General features: G+C 42.6%; 1 protein-coding gene across 5 annotated transcripts in view; it reads right to left on the bottom strand.

The window, feature by feature from the left end:
• Positions 1-1132: 1132 nt before the first annotated feature.
• The window catches only part of CYLD (CYLD lysine 63 deubiquitinase), a 152440-nt gene continuing 138132 nt past the window's right edge, over positions 1133-15440 (bottom strand). For 4 of the 5 annotated variants that reach the window (XM_077458414.1, XM_077458411.1, XM_077458420.1 and 1 more), the window contains 3 exons: positions 9889-10007; positions 5220-5436; positions 1133-1748 (listed from right to left, as the gene is read on the bottom strand). In XM_077458414.1, coding sequence (XP_077314540.1) covers positions 1564-1748; positions 5220-5436; positions 9889-10007 — 521 coding nt within the window. In that variant the 3' untranslated portion in view covers positions 1133-1563. Of the gene's footprint in view, positions 1749-5219; positions 5437-9888; positions 10008-15440 lie in introns of those variants that run through there. The other variant, XM_077458422.1, reaches the window with a different exon arrangement.

Below are 15440 nucleotides of genomic sequence, written 5' to 3'. Positions count from 1 at the left end.
ACTTTGTGTTGGTCTATCACGTAAAATGTGAGTATTTTACATGTGTTTTAGACCACTTTCACACTGAGCCACCCTGGGTGTCAGCGGTAAAGCGGCACTATTTTTAGAGCCGCTTTACTGGCGCTATTCGGCCGCTAGTGGGGCAGTTTTAACCCCCCACTAGCGGCCAAAAAGGGGTTAAAGCCGGTGGTATCACGGGCGCTGCACCATTGTTTTCAATGGGCAGGAGTGGTGGAGGAGCGGTGTATTCACCTCTCCAAAGAAGCTGCTGGCAGGACTTTTTGTGATGCCCTGCCAGCGCAGCTAAGACCCCTTTCAGGCGCTTTAGCGTTAAAAAAAGCGCCTGTAAAGTGCTTGAAAGAAGCTGCAACTGCAATCCCAATGTAAAAGCCTGAGTGCTTTCACACTGAGATCCCTTCCACACTGGGGCGTTTTTCAGGCTCTTTAGCTTTAAAAAAAAGCGCCTGTAAAACACCTGAAAGAAGCCACAACTGCAATCCCAATGTAAAAGCTTGAGTGCTTTCACACTGAGGTGCTGCGCTGGCAGGGCGTCAAAAAAAGTCCTGCAAGCAGCTTCTTTGCAGCGCTTTTGGAGTGGTGAATACAACACTCCTAAAGCGCCCCCTTCCCATTGAAATCAATGGGAAGCGCCTGTAAAACGCCTGAAAAGCGTCTGAAAAGTGTTATTGGAAGCAGTGTTTTGTGGCCACTTTTAACCCTTTATTTGGCCACTAGCAGGGGTTAAAAGCGCCCCAATAAAGCTTGAAAAATGCTGGTAAAGCGCAGCTAGTTTAAGCGACGCATTACGAGCGTTTTTCGGGCACTGACATTGTGAAAGGGCTCTTAAAGCACTTGGGCTTTCACATTAGGACTGCAGATGAGGCTTCTTTCAAGTGCTTTACAGGCGCTTTTTTAACGCTAAAGCGCCTCAAAAACGCCCCAGTGTGAAAGGGGTCTAAGGCTTTTTTCAGGCACTTTACAGATGCTATTTTTAGCTCTGTAGCGCCTGAAAAACACCTCAGTGTGAAAGGGGTCTTAAATGTCAGACACTTCAAAAAATATGTCACTGTATCAGTATATTTAAAAAAAAAAAATCAAACAAAAATTACCAAAAGAGTCCAGACATAAGTCATTTAATTTGTGCATTTATAATGTTTTTATTTCAAACAAAAAGAAAAGAACACATTGAAATTCTGTTATGACTTAAAGCTTGAACAATTGTTCCTTTCCTTGTTACTTACATTCAGTGGAAATTCAAAGACAAAACAAGAAAATAAAACTAACTGAAGTGCAAAGAAGGCTGCGGATGCAGTTATACTGTATGTTATCTTGTTTTGTTTGTTGAGAGTAAATTTATTAAGGAAAAAATGGGAATAATTTTAGTGTACGAAAAATGCTTTGCCAGTTTTCATAGGCAAGAAACCATAACAAGCTCAGGCAATCTGTGGTTCTCCAGTCACTGAACTGTATTTTTCATCAAGACGGGGTTAGCAGAAGCTGTGGAGTCACAGTCTGCCCCCCTCAGGCATATATTTTACACTGTTGAGTGAACAGAGCAGTCTTTCATTTGTACAAACTCATAGTGGGGCTCTGGTACATACACATGTAGGCATCACACAGGAGCCGCCTGGCACAACCCTGAATATTTCGAGAGTCTAAGGCATGAAGCTCCTCTAAGGACATTTTCAGGTATTCCCCAACCTCAGGACACGGGGTGACTTGTGGAATGTTAAACCCATTTTGTCCACCTGCCAAAAGACAAGAAAATATTAATCCGAGACATAGTTGGGTCTTATCAAAGTTTCTTTAATAAGAACTGCCTAAACCAAGGCAAAAGTTGAACTCTCATGAGTTTAATTACCGCTCAGTCATTCTCCAGTGTAGATGATCAGTTCTGGAGTCATTTTTTTGTTCTTATTTAAAGGGTTATTTCACATTTGTGAAAAAAATGCTTATGCAATGAAGGACACCAGTAAAATGAAAACTGTGTCGCTATGAACAATATTGTATAATTTACCTGCTATTGCTGTAGGACATTTTTGACCCTCCAAAATCTTGCCAGAAAAACTCCCCTGTCCTATCCTGTTGTTATGCCAACATTCCAGCCGTTGGTTCTCACCTCCTGTATCACAAGGGCAAGCTTAATCTTTCAGATTCAAACACCATGCATGCATATGCTCATCCATTGCAGCAGCTCTGAGCTACTGCACATGTGTGAATCTGAGAGAGTTGTGATGGTGGAGACGAGCATCAGTGGCTGGAGTGCCAGAAAAGGATGGAGGATTGCCTGCTATGGGAGTTTTTATGAAAAGTGTATGGTACTGGTGCTTAACTAGGGAGAGAATTGTAATACGGTATATGTCATTTTTGGGAGGTTTTTTGGCAGGTTTCTGGAGGGGTGGAAATGGCCTAAAGCAATAGCAGGTCCAGGAGTCAATATTTTAGTTATAGCCGCACAGTTTGTTTTTCTCTACTTGCACCCCATAGGCAATTTTTTGAAAAGGTGAACTAACCCTTCAAAGCAACTGCGTCGATAAACTAACACAGCAGAAAAATGTTTCCTTGCACATGAGCAAATACATTTCCTCTGCTTCTGCACCACCAAACGCCACTTGAGAAATCATCCCCAAAGTCCCCACAAAAACAGACACTTCCAGCACACCGTAGTGACGTAGAGGTCATTGGGAGGAACCAGTTAGCTCAACGGGGGACACAAAAGACTGGTACCCCTGGAAGTGTCTGTTTCACTTTGGGGGATGAATTCTCTTCATAACAATGGTGATCAGCAGCGTAGAAGAGGCAATTATTTACTTATTTCTATGTAGGGAGACTTTTTGCTACGAACTAATTTGTTTTATGTATGAAAAGTGCACTGACAAGAAGGATTTTATGGCCCATATCGGCCAGTTTCCAGCTTTCATTTCTAGAGTCTATAACTTAAAAAAAATAAAACAACGATTTTGTCTGTTTGTTACAGGAATAAATGTCATTACAATGTTTATTAGATTATATCTCTTCTACAATTTGCAATTCTAATAGAGATATTGACTTTACCTACCTAGGTGTGTGGCAAACCTGTGTAAATCTTAGAACTGGATGGACAGGAATACAACTCCTTTTATTTACAATCTATCTGTGCATTCAGTTTTAATGAGCAATTTTTATCAAATAGGCACTACATCTGAAAGTCCAAATGTATAAACATAGAATCGGAAATAGTTTTTGTGTGAAAACTGTGACTAATTACACGAACAATACAGAGTTGTTGTATCACATACAGAACAAGCAGGAGCATTGAAAACACTATAACTATCTAGAGTGGTAGACAGCTCTTGATTCCAAAATTTTCACAGCCCTCGCATAGGTAGGGTGCTGGCTCAGTATGCAAGATAGGAATGAGCAAAGAAAGTTCAGATAGCCGCACTCCAAGTGAATACCTTTATTGAAAAATAAGTACATGCAAATATGGAATAAAAAGCAAATTAACTGATGCGTTTCACACCACTTTACCGATGTTTAATCATAGCCAATTGGAGTCCGGCCACCCGGAATTTCTTTGCTCATACTATAATTATCTACTTACACTAATGCGCCCATTTATATTGGAAAGTGAATATTGCTATCTGCTCTTCACAATACACTCCAGTATTACACCCTGCCTTGGCCTCCTTGCTCAATGCATGAGTAGAGGAGAGGCTGGTCATATAACTTACAGCAATTGCCTGCACTGCTTGTAAAGGCACAAGGTTTTTTATCTTCATGCATTCTATGCATAAAGGTGAAAAATCTTCTGTGTGCTGCAGCCTTCCCAGCCCCTCCTAATACTTAGCTGAGCCCTCACTTGATCCAGCAATGTCCACAAGAGCCTTGCCTCTCCGGGGACTCGCACTCCTTATTGCCTTTTGGCAGCAGCAGGAGCCATTGGCTCCTGTTGCGATCATTTACAGTCACAACCAGTGAGCCAATCAGGAGACAGAGGGGGCAGGGTCGACCCATGACTCAGTGTGTGAATGAACACACAGAGCCCTGGCTCGGGAGTGTGCCTGCTTGGGTGCCCCCACAGCGCACCCGGCAGGAGGGAGGAGCCAGGAGCACTGACGTGGGACCTGGGTAGAGGAGGATCCAGGCTGCTCTGTGCAAAACCATTGCACAGAACAGGTAAGTATAACATGTTTTTTTTTGGGGGGGGGGGGGGGGGGGGGAGGTTAAAACACAGCTTTATTATCGCTTTAAGAGTGTGAAAAAGGCCAGTGGCCATCATTTTCCTTATTTTGTAATGCCTTTCATTATCTAAGTGACAGAGTCTGAAGTAGCGCTGTACCGCGTTAGCCATAAAAGGCTATTGCTGGCAAACTGCATATAGTTTGTTGTGTAAGCTTTTGAGAATACCCAGTTCTCCTTCTCAGACATAGGGGTATATTTCTAAATCAACTGCTGAAGTTTATACAAACCAGGAAGATACACCTGAAGCGAGTGTTTGCTGAATGTGACTTTCACCGCTTTTAAAGTATGATGCATAGTACCAAAGAAATATCTGAATATGACTTAAAGCGTTTGTTAACCCAAAAAAAAAAAAAAAAAGTAAAATCTGGTACTTTAAAGCAGATTACACAGCACAGCATTTGTACTTTTGTAATCTGACCTCCGCCCTGATCACCATGGTCAAAGTGCGATAGGCTGCCTGCTCTCCTGCCTCACCCCCTCCTTATCAGCGCCCTCTCTGTCTCCGGCCCCCCCCACCCCCCCCGCTGCTATTATTTTAATATTAAAATATACATTTTGTCACTGCCAGCCTCCCTATTAGAGGCTGGCATAGCACCCTGTGTATGTTTTATTTAAAAACAAGCGCTGTAAATACGGTATATGAGTTGTCTTCAGGCCGGTCACGTGACTCTCTGGCACTTTCTCGCTCCGGTGGGTGTCTTCTGCAGAGGAGACAAGTGGCCACACGATCTCCCTCTGACGTCAGAGGGAGATCTCAGCCCCTCCCACAGAAGACATCTATCAGAGCTGTAAAGCGGCCGTGAGTGATGAGACCGGCCCGAAGACAGCTGATATACAGTATTTACTATTAAATAAAACATACACAGTCTGTTGTGCCAGTCTCTAATAGAGAGGCTGGCATAGACTTTTATAAAAGTAATTTGTATGACACCATCTTTATGGAAAAATGTGAAGTAGAATTTTAAAATACTTAGACATATACTGTATATACCTACCATCACGGTCTGCCATGCTGTCAAAAAACACCCAAGCAGAGTCATCCCTGCCATATTTTACAAATGCCACATAATGACTTGTCTCAATGCACAAAACAGCAAACAGATCCATCTTCTGGTATGGTATACAGCCACGCCTCCAATCCCAGTCTGGGAGCTCTTTGGGAAGGGATACTGGATTGAATTTATGGTGTTGTCTTTTTGGGTGAAGGTGAACCTATGGAATTTAAAATCAAGATATGTTTAAGAGAAGCAGTGAACCTGATGCAACAACAAGCACTGTAAGTTAAATTAGTTAATCCCTATGTGATATCCATCACATGGGAATATCAATATCTGATTCTTGAATCGAAAATAAAGTCCAGAAGTTAAAATGTGCTAGGAGTTAGTCTGTTTTTGTAAAAAAAAAAAAAAAAGTTTATGATCCCAGCAATTTTAGATTTCCTATTTACACTGTGGAACATGTGCCATGTAGTGTACATCACAGATTGTTCTTGGCATTCTGAGAATAGATCTAAATGGCAGAGACAGTGTAAAGCAAAAGCAAGAATTACATAATCATTGACCGCCCAATGGCCAAGGAAGAGACACCAGGCCCAGAAGAAGCAGCAGGGAAGATGAGGTGGCAAAGGCAAACGGCAACTGGAGCCTGGACCTGTCATTGTGGGAGGAAGGCCCACTAGAAGGTACAGTAAGTGTGCCATAATGTGCAAGTATGCATAAGTGCACATTATAGCAAGTGCCCATCCAAATGAATTTAGTTCTGCTTCAAAGAAGAACTCCAACTCCAAGAAGTGGACCAACACCAGCAGATGACATGGCTCCCTAAATCATCACTAACTGTGGAAACTTTACACAGAACCTCATGCAACTTGGATTCTGTGCCTCTCCACTTTTCCTCCAGACTCTGGCATTTGCTTTCCAAATGGAATGCAAAATTTTCCACATTCCGTGATGATTTGGGGAGCCATGTCATCTGTTGGTGTTGGTTTACTGTGTTTTATCAAGTCCAAAGTCAGCGCAGCCCTCTACCAGGAAATTCTAGAGCATTTCATGCTTCCCTCTGCTGACCAGCGTTATAGAGATGCTGATTTTATTTTCCAGCAGGACTTGGCACCTGCCCACATTGCCAAATGTACCAATATCTGGTTTAATGATCATGGTATCACTTGATTGGCCAGCAAACTTGTCCGACCTAAATCCCATAGAGAATCTTTGGGGTACTGTCAAGAGGAAGCTGAGACATACCAGACCCAACAATGCAGACGAGCTGAAGGCCGCTATCAAAAGCAACCTGGGCTTCCATAACACTTCAGCAGGGCCACAGACTGATCGCTTCCATGCCATGCCGCATTGATGCAGTAATTCATGCAAAAGGAGCCCCCGACCAAGTATTGGTATAGTGCATACTATACTGTACATGGACATATGTTTCAGTAAGCCAACATTTCTGTATTAAAAATCCTTTTTTTATTGGTCTGATGTAATATTCACATTTTCTGAGATACAAAGGTTTAAAATATAATCGCTCTGTGTGTATAACACATTTGTATAAAATATTCACTTTTTGAATTTATTTACTGAAATAAACTAACTTTATGATGATATTCCAATTTTTTGAGATGCACGTGTGTGTGTGTGTGTGTGTGTGCGTGTGTATGTGCATGTGTGTATATATACACACACACACACACACACACACACACACACACACACACACACACACACATTTCTTCTGCACAGTTTTTTGACTTCCCTATAACAGCCCTTTTTAAGTACATAACAAGACACAGAAGAGTTCATTCTTAGACCACTGGGTTATGCTGCACCCATCCACGCTAGGTGATTGGACACTTGCTAAGCTTAAATCATAACCCCACCCACTCCCACCACTGCCTTGGTTTTGTCAACAAGCAATACTGAAGTGAAATAAGAGGGGAGGAACCTGTATCCTGTAATGTACTCCAAGAAATGGGTTTTAGTTTTCTTCATCGTACATCACAAGACACAGGACAGGAGTATTCATTCTTAGACCATTGGGATGTCCAAAAGCAATTCCATGAGGGGTGAGCAACAGCAAACAATGGCTAACTGGCCCACAAAGAAAACATCTTAACAAGATAAGAAAAAAATCTTCCATCCATTGACTTTATCCACGGAAGCCTGCACATTCATCTGTTAAAACATGGCAAAGGTGTACAGAAGACCTGGAAAACCATGGCCCAATGCTGAAAAGCTAACAAAGTATCGGAAATTTGTACGCCTGAGAAATAATTTGCCAAATCTACCTTGCAATTGTGGATTGGGAGGCAGCTTTTTCCTTTCTGGAAGCCATCAGGTAACAGAGCGACTAGGGCATCCATCCCAAAGACCCGAGGATCCCTGGACCTAAATTAGGAACTTGGGTCTGGACGCCAGAAGGTCTACATCTGGCATACCTCAGTGGAAACAGAGTGAGTAAAACCCCTCTAGGTGGAGAGACCCATTTCCAGGCTCTAGACATTGGCGGCTTAAGAAGTTTATAAAAAAGGTTGTGGATAGCCGCGCTACTAAACTGTGGTAATAATATTAGCATGAGAGGCCAGCAAACAAAAAATAAATAAAAGTCCACATGCGGCACTAAAAAAAAATCAACAGTTTTTCCAAGCAGAGAGAGATGAAAAACCCTTCACCAGCTTCAGTTTGTACAGGAAAGCACACCGCACCATGTGTAAATCCAATCTGCTTACCAGAAAGGTATATATAACAGGCATGTGTGGATCAATAAGCAGGAATCATAGCTTCACTCCCCAGACACTGATAGTAGGTATATGGTGATCCAATCATAGAATACAACTTGCATCAAGCACTGCTCCCATAGAACAATATGGTCACAAACTCCAACATATGGATAGAGAAAGAGAAACTCTGGACAGCCGCACTCCGGATCGAATCTGGAATAGTTGATGCCTTTATTTTTCAAATAAAAATTGCTACATCACATGAACCACAGCAGAAAGTGAGGACATGAAAAAAACTGACGCATTTCACGCTAGATTTAGTGCTTACTCATAGCTATGAGCAAGCGCTAAATCTAGCGAGAAATGCATTCGAATTTTTGTTTGTTTCTGCTGTGGTTCGTGTGATGTAGTGATTTTTATTTGAAAAATAAAAGCATCGACTATTCCAGATTCGATCCGGAGTGCAGCTGTTCAGAGTTTCTCTTTCTCTATCCATTGGTTGTGAAATTTCCAGCCAGGGGAGTCCCAGGTGCAGGCTAATTGCACAAGTTTTTCAGGTAGACTGGCCTGGAGCGGTGGTTTTCCACTCTCCCTACCAAATTTCTAAACGCCAACATATACAGAGTGTGTCATCCAATTCAAGCAGTCAGCATCACCCAATGGAAGAATAAGGCAGCAAATAGTGAAGCCCCTAAAGCATAAAAAAACTATTTATTGTAGTAACTTATATGTTAATACAGGAAAACGAACAACATGAATTGTCAAGATGTGGCTTAAGAAGTTTGTTTGCTAAATTTTCCACATCCAGAATGTGCACTGCAGACAAGATTTGAATGTGAATTTCTGCCCAATTCAGAATACCCAAGACTTCTGATTGCACCTTGATGAATTATGTACACTCTGTGCTTTTTTAATTGGACCCAGACCCCAGAGTAGGGTCTTCCAATGCTGAAGGGTAAACTGAATCGCCCTAAGCTCCTCTGCTTCTTCTGGCTACTGTGTCCCATGAACCGACAGACAATCCAGGACACTTCCCCAGCCTAAAAGATTGGCATATTTCTTCAGGACCTTCCAAACTCTGAGGAAAAAGCATTTCCCAAACTCCAGCACATGGCTATCAGTCCAGGGATAACTTCGTTTTGGTGCAGAGATGCATGGGGTAATCCAAAGACAGAGTTGTCTTGTCCCATGCCATTAAGATGTTGAGTTGCAATTTTTTTTGAATGAAACAGAGCATACGGGACTACCTAGATGGAAGCTACCATTAATCCCAGCACCCTCATGCAAAGGCAAATAGTGGGCTGTTCCAGGGAACATAGTTTCCCTATCTTGGGCCAAAGGGTCCAAAGCTCTGCCTGGGAAAAGAACACATGTGCCCAGGTCTAAGATGAGGCCCAAATACTCCAGGTGCTTTAGCCTCAGAACGGGCCACACATTGCCATTCGACCTGGCCACTATCAACAGGTTAAAACACTAACTTTGAAATCTTTCTGATTTTGGAATGGGCAAATGGTCCCTTGAGAGTGCAACAGGTCCAGCACATTTTACGACGTGAAGCATGAAGGATGAAAGATGCAAAACTACAAGTTGTAGTCTCTGGACACAATGTTTTGAACCCAGTGAAGATGTCTCAGGTGTAAATGGCCGCAAAGGCCACCAGGCATTGGTCCACTTATAGAAGTGGTGGCACTCCTTCTTTAGATAGAAGGCCTGTTGCTCTTCTTGGGGTTCCAGAATTTTTTATGAAAGGAAGTTCTGATAGTAGCCAAAGGAAGCTGGTCCCTGATATAGACAGTTTTTGCTTCAAAGGCTTTTGCCACTTCTTTAGAGGTAAAAAGAAAGGTGTATATTCCTCCTGTAATCTTCTGGATAAACATAGCCAAGGCATTGTCAAAAAGGCATTTTGACTTTTGGAAACCTAACTTTTAGACCTCATACATAGCACTAACCTGGGTGTTGCATGTTTTACAGAATTGCTTAATTTTTCCTGCAGAAATGTCACTGTCATCATAGCACTCCCTGCACTCATACATTGCAAGACCTCCACAGATGCGGCACTGCCGTGGGGCTGTAAGACAGAAACAGACAAAGACAGGCAGTGAGTGACAAGAAAAATTAAAACTCCAGCAAAGCCTCTCCCAAATGGAGCATAAGACTTCATTGGACTTGGGTAAAAATTGGTTATTTAATGGGAACCTCTTTGATCCCTTTTTATTGCTCACATATTTTCAATATCTGCATGTTACCTGGCCAAATTTTCTCTCAACAAGAAAAAGTGTTAACTACATGTCAGTCCTTTGACTGAATCACACACCAGTGTCAAGATATGCATGCTTTAAATGTCATCAAATGTTTTTTTTTTTTGCTTTCAGATAGTGTGGAAACATTAGCTACACAAAAATATGAAATCAGATCGGGAGTGGCGACTTATGGACTGTCAGACGGTTAATCTGTACTGTATTGCCAAATGCTGTCAATCTGACACTTTTAAGTATTTTGCTAGGCTAGAGAGCAGAAAATAGACCTTCAAAATGACAATGCTGTAGTACTGCTATAGTCAAAAGCAGTTTCATTCCTTTAGTATAGGGCAGAAGCTGAATAGCAATATATTTTGGCATGACAAGATTTTTGTACTTACTTTGAGGGACACAAGCATTCAGATACAGTTGGATTATACTACTGCAAAAAGGGTTTGAACACTGACAAACTGAAAAATTGTAAGTCAGCCCCTGTATAATGGCAACTCTACCCAGCATACTTCAGTTTTGTGAAAAAGCAATACCAAGGCCAGGAGCCTCAAAAGGACCCCAAGTAATAGATGTTACAGAAAGAAAAAATGTATAATTTCCTCTCTCATTCATTGAGGGACACAGGAATTCAGATGCAATCAGAGTATCCAAAAGCAGTCCAAATGAGGTGCGTGCAACAGCCATCGATAGGCCAACAAGTGGAGACTAAGGACTTTCTGCAATTCCAACCACCTGAAGGACCAATGCCAGAATTGGAACTAGATTCGGACCCCCTTGCAATAAGCTGCCAATGAACGAAGGGAGGGCACAGAGAACCAACCTAATTTTAAAGACTAGTATAGAGGAGATCACCACCAGAGTGGAAAGACATCACCCAAAAGGAAACACCGAGCTTGGACTAGCGAGATGCTGTGGAACAAAAAAAAACACCAAAAAAGGTGGAACGTCATAATAACCTGATTAGGGAAGAACAAACCCACAAAATGATGTGGATTACAAAAAACAAATCCATAATTAGAGTCTTGCTAAGCAAGATATCCATTACCACTGGTGAAAGTGAGTCTGAACAAAAACATCCATTCTAACACCTGGAGCTGTCTTTCCACCTAACCCTGAGCACAGACTCTTCTGACTCTCCCCAGTCCAGTAAAGCGTCCATCGCCATGAAGGAGCAGGATACTTGGCCTCACTTCTAAGGATGAGCTCAGGTGTGTTCGCATACTCCACATGCAGAGCCCGCCAAGAAGTTGGCGCACCGCTGAGCTAATCACAGGCAGTGAGACATTGCCCCGCCGTGCGTCTGCAGAGATCGGGCAATGTCTCACTGCCTGGGATTAGCGCAGCGCTGCGCCGACTTCTGGGCTCTGCACGTGGCATATGCGAACACGCCTGAGCTCATCCTTACTAACTGCTAATAACATTCACCTGATTAGGGGAAGCTGGAAATCAGCCACAAACTAAAAGTCCCATCATGCCTCTGCCTTTGGAAGTCATACTTGTAACTGTCAGCCTTGCAATGCCTCATGGGACTTGCAGTTCTCCAACAGCTGGAGGGCCACAGATTGAGCACTCATGACCTAGGAAATTAGATCCCACAAAGGCCTCCAGAAATACTCTATCACCAACAGGGTATGCCTTCAGCAGGAACCCAGTATGTGCCACCTGCTGACAAGCCAGGTGCTCCAGAGTTCTCCAATGGACATAAGGAATGACCGGTGTGCAAACCTCTCCCTTTGCTGCAAGGACTACTGGTTAAGGAGAGCTAGATTTCAATGTATTGTCCTTATGGAAGACAGTGTGGGCAAGAGTAGCACTCTTATGCCCCGTACACACGACAGGACTTAAGTCCGGCAGACTTTCGACGGAGTTCTGATGGAGTTCTGACAGAGTTCTGACGGACTTTCCGAATGAACAGACTTGGCCACACACAATCACACCAAAGTCCGACGGATTCGAACGTGATGACGTATGACTGGACTAGAATAAGGAAGTTCATAGCCAGTAGCCAATAGCTGCCCTAGCGTCGGTTTTAGTCCGTCAGACTAGCACACACACGAGCTGATTTCTGGGTCCGGCAGAGTTCTGTCGGAAAAATTTGAAACATGTTCCATTTCTAAAGTCTGTCAGACTTTTGCAAATCAAAAGTCCGCTGCAGCCCACACACGTTCGAATAGTCTGCCGGAATCATTCCGTCAGACTTTTGATGTTGAAAAGTCTGGTCGTGTGTACGGGGCATTAGCATTGTCCAGCATAAGGACCACACTAATTGTCCTGCTGCAGAAAGGACAAATTTTCTTTCCTGGAAGCAGACACTGCAAACCCTAGGTGGTGCAACGTAGTCCAATCCAGGAAGCTGACTCAAAGCAGAGTTATCCAATGAGCACAGTCCCATCTGTTCTGAAGAGCCAGCCTGAGAAGCCTTGAGAATAGAGACACATTGGCAAGTGGATTACCTGGTCTGTCAAAGCAATCCAATTTAGGCCCACAGCAATAGAGATGAGGTTCCCCTAATGCCCTACACACCTCTGACTAAGGGTAGAGTGATGAATTCCTTTGACTGCTGACAAGGAGTCCAATGGCACACAAGTGTAGACTTTTTAAGCAATGTTTTAAGCTCAACAGCCTCACCCATTAGTGACAGGTAACTGCCAATGATGAATAACTGCAAGGTCCTACCTGGCAGGCAAATATTGCAAGCATTAGGCCCTTCAAAAAAAGTGTTGACCAGCATCCCACAAAGAGAATGCCACAAAAAGGGCAGTAGATTAAACACAAGGACCAAAGCTCCCAAATGTAAGAGGTGTATCCAAAGTACGCAAAGATGCCAGGTTCTTATTTAGGTAGTGGGCAGCCAGAAAGGGTGCATGTCAAACTTATAGGTCAGGAAGTCGCTCTGGAGAGAAGGGATGCTGAGTGGTACATGTACCATGTGGAACGTAACCCTTTAAAGTTCTGCTCCACCGTTTAGTAGCGCACATTTTGAGTCACACTAACTCAATGAAAAATGTGGACTTTAAAAGGGTTAAAGGCACTCAAAGACAGAGGAGTCTCCTGAGGAAAGGGAGTGAGCATCTGGATGGGGTACAACCCCAAAACCCCAGTTACCATTTAAGCAAGAGGTACAAAGATGCCAGGAAGACAGGGAGACTGAGGAAGTTGCATTATTTTGTGCAGTAGCACAAGGGAGATAGCAAAGAGCAACTGAAGGAGGTGCCAGAGACAAGGGGTTAGTTTGCCTGGATATGCAATAAGACCCTCCCTTGTAGAAATGGAAGAGCACCTTCAAGCACAAGGCTTCTCAGAGGGGTTAGCTGAGCTCAGACTTTGAGTGTGAGTCAGGCTCTGAAGGACGAAGTGAATTGAGAGGTGTGGGATCCCTCCAACCCCTCTGCAAATCTGCAGGAGGAGCAGAAGCAGGGCTTGCATCATTAGTATTGAGCATTAGGACTGTCTCTGTCTGTGAGTGTGTGTTCGTGTATGTGCACAGGCAACATGTGTACATACGGTCCCAACTGGGAACATGCACAAACTGGTGGTTCCATGGCACCATGCAAAGGAATAGAGAGCCCCTAAAACTTCATCTCAGGGTTGGTGATGGGGACAAGATGAAAATGCAATATTAAAAAGAAATACAAGAAGGGGTAACAAACATTGAGAGTTATTTCAATAGCATCTGAAATAACCTAAACAATTAAGAATTTAAGCTTTAATATCTCCTTAACTATTAGCACGGTAAGACTGGCAGTGGTGGGAATTCTGAAAGGTGTCCAGCCATATAAACATTTAAGTAACTTGCTGTGCTTGAGCCTAAATGGCCATACTCACAAAATGAGTATTCAGAGACAGGGTAACATTTGGGGCAGTGCTACAGTTGTGGACCTGAGAGGCGCTCCACAGTTCACTTATACTATACCCTCAGGCCCACAATGATGAACCAGTGCATGAAGATCATATTTCAGGCTAGCCCTGAATATCCAATCCATCAAAGGTAGGCTGAGGAAACAATCCAGATAGCTGCTGTGTAGAAAGCAGCTCAAGCAACTGAAGTCACAGAGGGGGAAAAAAAATTCATTAAGAGAAGAAAAGGTGTCTAGCCCCTGGGGACACAGGCAGAAAACTGAGGCATGCTGAGCAGAGCATGGGTTATACGGGACTATGTTACACTTTTCTGTTTGCTATTGTACAAACCTTAAGTATGCAGCAGGATAACCTGAATGTATTTTGAAATCTTGTGCGGCTGGGAAAGAAATTATGAAAATCAACCATCTGAAAAAAAATCCATTTTGATCGATTATTCAGCCAGAGCGAGTCTGTACAGGTTGCCTATAAACATACAGATATTTCCCAATCTGACTACTTGCTGGACCAAACAACTATCAGTGTTACCAAGCCTCCTTATTTACTGAGAGGCATGAATTACACAGATACACTGACTGAATTGAATTGGTCACAGACCCGGTTTAACTTAGAACTGCCAGTAATTAAGAGAAATTGCTTGCAGCCTAGGCTACAACCATCCCATATCTATGCTGAACTTTTAGAAATTTGCAGAAATATCCCTGGGAGCAGATTAAATGACACCCATTTTATTTATAGAATCTTTTAACAAATATACCACTAGATGGCAGCATAATACCAAAGTTTAGTGACTGAAGTGCTTACGCCTAGTGAAAGGCAACCATTTAATTTTTCAAAGTATTCATTCTGAGAAATTAGATTTAATTGTCAGTAGGTGTAATTCTGTAGGAAACATTCTTAAATTATTATATATTCCTATGGAAAAAAGTTTTTTTTTTTAACAAAGATTTACAAAATAAAAAAAAAAAAGAAAGAAAAAAGCTCCACTTATACAGTGGTGTGAAAAAGTGTTTGCCCCCTTCCTCATTTCCTGTTCCTTTGCATGTTTGTCACACTTAAGTGTTTCGGAACATCAAACCAATTTAAACAATAGTCAAGGACAACACAAGTAAACACAAAATGCAATTTGTAAATGAAGGTGTTTATTATTAAAGGTGAAAAAAAATCCAAACCATCATGGCCCTGTGTGAAAAAGTGATTGCCCCCCTTGTTAAAACATACTATAACTGTGGTTGTCCACACCTGAGTTCAATTTCTCTAGCCACACCCAGGCCTGATTATTGCCACACCTGTTCACAATCAAGGCATCACTTAAATAGGAGCTGCTTGACACAGTAAGGTCCACCAGAAGATCCTTAAAAGCTACACATCATGCCGAGACCCAAAGAAATTCA

Source organism: Lithobates pipiens, unplaced genomic scaffold, assembly GCF_037356315.1.
Source record: "Lithobates pipiens isolate NorthernLeopardFrog02 unplaced genomic scaffold, aLitPip1_a1.2 Scaffold_10, whole genome shotgun sequence".
Taxonomy (NCBI): Eukaryota; Metazoa; Chordata; class Amphibia; order Anura; family Ranidae; genus Lithobates; species Lithobates pipiens.
Note: the sequence above shows the minus strand (reverse complement) of the source record. Positions and strands in the feature narration are given on the sequence as shown.